Source organism: Hevea brasiliensis, chromosome 14 (assembly GCF_030052815.1).
Source record: "Hevea brasiliensis isolate MT/VB/25A 57/8 chromosome 14, ASM3005281v1, whole genome shotgun sequence".
NCBI lineage: Eukaryota > Viridiplantae > Streptophyta > Magnoliopsida > Malpighiales > Euphorbiaceae > Hevea > Hevea brasiliensis.
The window spans coordinates 29,402,808-29,410,062 of record NC_079506.1 but is presented as its reverse complement, the minus strand read 5'-3'; the positions used below and the strand labels follow the sequence as shown (position 1 = coordinate 29,410,062).

Here is a 7,255-nt window from a genome sequence, read left to right as displayed (position 1 = left end):
TTTTTTTTGGCAGAACTAAAGTTTTGCAGAAAAAAAAATCTGCAATTCTTTTTTTTTAATACTCAAATGGAAATTTTGAAATTTTTGTAGAAAAAAAAAATCAACAGTTTTTTTTTTTTTTTTGAAAAAGAGACATAAAAGGAAATGAAGGAAGAAAAAAAAATTCAGATTAAGAATTACTGAAGAAAATGCAAGACATAAAGGAATAAGGAAATCGATGAACAAGTCACAAAACGAAATAGTACGATAAACAAATAACAAAAAAAAAAACACAAAAGGATAAATAGAACCTAATTTGGAGCAAAAGCTCTGATACCAAATGATATTAACCTGCCTAATTCCACCTCAAAAGCTAGCTCAAGCTAGCTCACAAGAAGAGGTTTGCAAACTCATATATATAACACCCAAGACCTCCCTACAGAATTGGTGTGGGATGCATCAATTTGTGTTTATGGATTTTGGAGTTCTAAGGTTGTGTTTTTATGAATTTTATGAGTTGTTGAGTGTTGTATTTTTGGACTTATTTTTATAATTTATGATTTAATTTATTTTTATTTTAATAGGGATTTAATTTGATATGATTTGGCATGTACTACACAATTTTATCATGTTTTAGGTATTAAGTTTGTTTAAATTGTGTGTTAAGGTTGTCCGCTTAATATTTAGTATTATGTTTGTTGTTAATTAAATACTTTATTTGAAATGTTAATGTTTGGGTTCGGGTTCGGGTTGATACCTGATTTGTTTTAGATATGTTTGTCATTTTCCAGAAAAATGCATAATAATGTTAACGGATTTGGTCAGGCTCAGGTAGCATGCGATTATTATTAATCGGCTCGGGATGGGTTCAGGTGTTAAAAAATATATTTTATTCAGGCTTGGGACAGGTTCAAGTAATTCATATATGACACGAATTTGGATTTAGGTGGTTTAAATATGTAGGTACCCTACTCGTAGCAAACCAATTTGAACTGGCGGAATGCAAGGAATTCAAACCTAGGACGAAGGGTGTCTTTATACCTACCAAGCCACATCAAATGCTAAATGTTTATGTAATATTTTTACAACAACTTATACATATATAATAACTTACATAAACTATTTTATTATATAAGATTATTTTTTATTAATTTAAAATAACGAATAACTATAATCTATAATTATGTGGAAAAATTTAAAAAAAATTATTTAATCGCTCGTTTATAATTTGAATAATTAATGGTGTTATTAATTTATTATATTAATGAATATATTAACTTAAATTATTAACACTTGAACCTTTCTATATTATTATTATTATTATTATTATTATTATTATTATTATTATTATTATTATTATTATACAATAAAAAAGTTATAAAAAATTTTCTCTAATTATTGTGTTGTATAATTTTAATATATTAGCATTTATTTTTTATTAATATAAATAAATTTATTATTATAAATTTTATTCATTAGCATTTCTTGTTATAAATAATTGAATATTATTATTTATAAGTTGAATTAAAATTTTAATTTTTTAAAATATGTAATTTAAAATTTAATTCAATTTATTTTAATAATTATTTTAAAAAATATTATTTATAATAAAGCATTATTATTAACAATTTTATAATATGAGGCTAGTTAAACCCAATTATGAAATTTAACTTTATAAATATGAGTAGTCTAAATTTAATTTGTACATATTAATTTGTTAATCATAAGCTTTTATAAAATAAACATTAATACTATGATATATATTTTATAAAATAATTTTTTGTTTAATTAAAAATTAATTTTAAAATTTAACTTTTTAAATGATTAAGATAAATAAACCGAATTAATTTTCAAAAAGAAATATCATAATTAAGATAAATAAATTTAAATAATTGTGTTGTATGTTAAAATTTCTAAACTACGTCGTTTCTGTCAAAAATAGACTCTCCAAACCTAAAACCCTCACCACTCACCGCCCATTTCTCTCACGCTTGCCGCAGCACCGGACGGAGTCTCTCGCTCCTCAACCTCGCCTCTGCTCATCCTTTCCGCTTCACAGTGAGTGGATCCCAAGCTGGCCTAGTCATCCTTTCCTTGCAGTGGGTGTGTTTTCAATTTTTAGTTCATAGATGTTTGGATTTCATGTTATTGTTATTTTCTTACGCAGATGTTATTTTATTTCTGTTTTTGGGTTATTGTTTTTCATCTATTGTCGCAGATGTTTGGGTTATCTTTCATTTCACAGATGTTTGGGTTACTGTCAAAATGGGTATAATTAAATTCTGCTGCACAGATTTATTATTTGTATGCACGGTATTTTGAAATGTCATTTGATAACAATGAGGCAGTAGAGAGTTGTAATATATAATTGTTTGAAGTCTAATATTCAAATTGTTATTAAAATTTATTTTTGAAGGTATTGATGTAATATTCATCTTGCCTTGGGATGTTGGAGTTACAAAATTATGTGTCTATGAACTCTTTTAGAAGTGTTGTATTTATGAACTTATTATTTTTATAATTTATGATTTATTGTTGTGTTATTTATATGTGATTTAATGTCTTATTTGGCACGTTTGATACAATTTATGTAGTGTGATTAACTTTTGTTATGCTTATGCAGCACCACTTTGAAGCCCCCATCTCACTGCTGTCGTCGTCATCGTCGCCATTGACCACTTTGAAGTCATTGCCACTGCTGCTTAGATTGAACTGTAGGAAGTTGCTAATTTAAGGAAGTCATTACAATAGAGATTCAGTAATTCCCCCAATTTGAATCCCCAAAAATGGCCACTGCCGCCATTCGCTCTGCTGTCTGTGCAGGGCGCCACTTTTTCTCTTCTATTGCCAGCAGCAGCCATAACAATGCCCATAAAAACACCCATAAATTCTTGGAGTCTAACTCCTTCATCGGTAGCTGGAAAGCGCCAAAGAACCCAAAAGAGGCGGAGGCGAAACTAGCACGATTGAGGAGGGTGTATGCGAAGCAAGTGAAGGAGGTGCGGAAGGAGTACATAAGGGAAATGGAATTGATCCGCATTGAGAAGCAGAGGCAGGACGAAGCTAGAAAAGAGGCCATAAGGGTTGCAAATGAAGAGCGCAAGAAGTTAAAAGCTGAGGTTGCTAAAGCTAGAGCTGAGGAGCGCAAGATTGCTGAAGAGGAATTCCGTCAAATGCTGGTATGGTCCTAAAAATTAAACTCTTTGTTTTGCTCTCTCAATTTCCTTTTCATTTCAGTGTTAATTTTTGCTAATGTTTTTCTACACCAAGGCCTTTTTCTCCAACAATCTGAAATAAAATTATTTTGTGTTTTGTCAAGGAGACAATGCAGGAAAAATTGAAAGGTTTTTGAAGTTTTAGATGTGTTTATGGATCTGATCATTCTATATAGGAAGATTGATCATCTGTCTATCGAGACTTGCTGGTTGTATTGCATCCAATGGTCATGTCTCATAAATTGAGATTCTAGGCATCCATAAGGTTACATAAAATTGTGAATGATGAAATTTTCACTATCTTTCCTGACTTCTTGTGCTTAGATATCAACCACTCTCTTGTTTATTGTTAATTGCATGTGTATGGTTGATGAGAAAATTACAAGAGGTGAAGAAAAAGGTTGCAATTTTGTTTCTGGGAATATATTAGTTTGCCAAATTGTGGACTTGTCTCAGTACTTAGGAAACTAAAAGACTGTTAGCATTTTACCGTTTGCATTTTGATGTGGTAAGAAACTACAGCCATCTCTCATTTGTCCTTTTTATTTCTTTTGTATATTCGAATTGATTTGTGAGCAAAAGGACCTAGTATAAAGACTGATAATCTGAAGTACAACTGAATTATGTTATTTTCCGGTCTTCTGGTTCCATTAATGACAGAAGATATGGGTGTAGAAAATGAGGGCTGAATTATTTTCTGTTTTCCTTATTGTTGTTTATATGGGAATGTTTGGTGGTTAAAGAGTGTCTTGGATATGAAAGTACATTTTCCATTCATTGGTTCCCTAACTAAACTCTCTTCACGCAACCAATGAGCTTTAGCTTAGTAATATTAGAGTCGTTTCTAGAGCTGTAAGATTTCAAGTTTGAGTCCTACTTGAAGCCAATTATATCCAAAAAAAAAAAAAAAAGACCTTTCCTCATGCATAAATATATGCTATGCTTAGAGAGGTTCATCTCTCTCTCTCTCTCTCTCTCTCTCTGGTTGTTGATAAGACGCGGATAGATAAAAGAAATATATCTGCATCATTATGCGTTGCTACCTTATATTGCCACTTTGAGGTATGATTTGAATTGCTCATTCCCACTTTTTTTCTAAATATTTGTATGCTTGCGATCAATGGTCATGTGAGATCATTTGAACTATAAGGGCCAAGACTTTTACATATCTTCTTTTTACATTGACAACTTGTCTTGATTCATTTATCCAATACTTTTACATATCCTCTTTTTACATTGACAACTTGTCTTGATTCATTTATCTGATTTGTTTTGTCTTGTATAACCACAGTTGAAAGAAAGAAAGGAGAAGCTTGAATACTGGAGAATGGTACAGCAAAAACTGGAAGAGAAAAAGAAACAGAAGAATGAACTCTTGCGAAAACAAAGTTCCATGTGGATTGATGAAGGTCAATTGGAGAAGACGACACTAGAAGCCATAGTTGCTTCCAAATGGTTTTGAGAGTACAAGGGCAAATTCTAGTGTCTTTTGGGAGTAGTTCATGTTTTTAAATTGTTGAGTTGTTGTTGTTGTCCTCATATTGACAATGTTTGCTATCCATTTACAAGTCCATTGTCGTGAATAGTAAAGTTAACAGTAAGGATGTGTTTGATAAAAGGTTAAGGTAATCTAATGTTCACATCAAGTCACAACCACACCATAGTGAGAAAAATAGTTAGCTGTCTATGGTTGATGATGAATTGACTTATCATTATTATTATTATTATTATTATTAAGTTGTCCCAACAGAATTTGAATTGTTGTTAAGGGCAGTGTATATATATATTGAATTGGAAGAGTGGTTAGATGAATAATATACTACTTGGATGAGGCGATAATAAACTTTATTTTTTAAAATGAGTTTGAATTTTATATTATATATAATAAAATATTAATATTAATTATAAAATTATTTTAAAAATAAAAATATATAACCCTTTATTAATACATAATAATAGTTTGGAGAAGGCATCAAATAACTATCATCATTATTAATTAATTATAGCAATTAGCTACTTAGGACTACCATACCTAAAGTCAGTTTTATTACTATTATTTTTTTTAAAAAAAAGTTTTATTATTATTATTATTATTATTATTATTATTATTATTATTATTATTATTATATAAATGAGGCAAAGGCTAGTTGGGTGTGATTCAGCCTAAGATCTTATCTTTGGTGGTCCTAAATGATGAAATAATTGAAACAGCCTTCCACGTTTCCACTTCCAAATAGTGAATGCTGATGTGGTCCATTTTCTCTGTGTTGGTGGAGACCTCCACTTCCACCATTTAAAAAAAAAATTCATGTGCTTTTTAATTAAGATAAAATAAATTTTTATTTAATAAAATATTATTTTTTAATTTTTAAATGTTAAAAATTATTTATTATTTTTAATTATAATAAAATTTAAAAAGAAAAACACGATAAAAAAAATCATTTAATATTAAAATTATTATTTTTAATATTTTATAATTAAAAATTAAAAAAATAATATTTTTTAAAAAATGAAAATTTTTTTATCTCGATTAGAAAATCCTATTATTTGATTTTGAATTTATTAACCTGATTGAAAGTAATAGGATTTATTTGATTTTTTTTTTCATTTTCATATATAATTCTCACACATGTGACCAACAATATTGTGGTATCTCTATTTATCTTCAACCGCATAAAATATATTATTATATATTTATAAATTTAAATTCTTAAATTTTTTGTAATTATGTGATAAATATTCTACCATTCATTTACTAATTCAATAGCAAATAAAAAAAAACTCAAATATTGCATTAAAAAATTAATAAATTTTAACATTATTAATATAACAATAGCACTTAAAAAACTGAGTTTTTAGCAATGGAATCTGATTTGTTGTTAAAGTCTTTTATTGTGACTATAATTTGTCCATAATTTATAGTTAATTAAAAAATTAATTCGTAATGATGGCAGTGAAGGAATAGGGACTCACCAATCGGTGACTGTCGGGCTCAGCACTTGCCGACTAGTCACTCCCCCCTAAAGAGCATTAGAAACACAATGAGGTGTGACAAGAGGAGACATCAACATGCTTGAGCTAATACACTCCAAAATTATATAAATAGAAAATAATTATAAAATATTCCCTTTAGTCCCTAAAATTTACATATTATAACTTAAACTTTCTAACCCCTTTATATTCTCCCCCACTTGAACAGTCGACGTCCTCGTCGACTAAGCTTAGAGCAACTTTTCAATCTTCTGTGCATGCTATAAAGCTCACCGCTAATAGTATAATAACGGATCACTGGTGAAGTAATCATTAATAATATTATTAGTAACAAAATTTTGATCCATTAAAAATATTTTGTCATATGCTCCAGTGGATAGGGCGTGTGATAGAACAAGAATTCTATTAAAATTATTATAATTTTAATAATAATTTATTCTTATCTTTGAGCCGTTTGTTTGTATATCTTTTATTTATGTAAAAAGAAAAAAAATTTCAGTGGCAGCGCCACACTCATTGCAGTGGATTAAATGACTCCACTATTTTTTTTTTCTTCTCTACATATTATGATCCAATATAATTAATTGAATTCTTAGATCAGGTACACGTGTCCCTCTATGAAGGAGTTTTATTTTCCTAATTACTAGAAATAAAATGCATCACTTCCATATTCGATTGCTTTGAACTGGATTATTCCTTAATTAAAGAAAAAAAAGTAGTCATATATCTGATTTTGACTTTCAATAAAGAATAACTATTTTACTGAATAAGAATTTACTGATTACCATCATGTATTTTCTTTAAGAAACTAGTTACCAAGTCTCTTTTAATTTATAAGGATAACCTTACAATGAAAATATATATATTCAAGAAGAGACATTTTAAATTATCACAATCAATATAACCCTTAATTTCATTTGATGAAGTGATCACGTTTAATTAACTTTAGTTTAATTAACTTTAGTTATAGGATGCTATGAAATAAAATTAAAAGCAATAATCCCATTTAAAGGTAATTTATGTCCTCTTTTAATCTACTTTTAACAGTTACCTTAGAAAAACAGATCGAC

At 28.5% G+C, this 7,255-nt stretch overlaps 1 protein-coding gene across 5 annotated transcripts; it reads left to right on the top strand.

The window, feature by feature from the left end:
• The first annotated feature begins 1,894 nt into the window (after positions 1-1,894).
• Positions 1,895-4,850, top strand: LOC110654800 (eukaryotic translation initiation factor 3 subunit A). 5 transcript variants are annotated; one of them, XM_021810934.2, is made up of 3 exons: positions 1,895-2,037; positions 2,616-3,158; positions 4,486-4,850. In XM_021810934.2, exons 2-3 carry the CDS (start codon positions 2,766-2,768, stop codon positions 4,654-4,656), a joined length of 564 nt encoding a protein of 187 aa, XP_021666626.2. In that variant the 5' UTR covers positions 1,895-2,037; positions 2,616-2,765; the 3' UTR covers positions 4,657-4,850. The 5 variants fall into 5 exon arrangements, with proteins under 5 accessions (XP_021666626.2, XP_021666610.2, XP_021666602.2 ...); XM_021810918.2 differs by having other exon boundaries at positions 1,913-2,082; positions 2,574-3,158; XM_021810910.2 differs by having other exon boundaries at positions 1,914-2,082.
• Positions 4,851-7,255: the final 2,405 nt, after the last annotated feature.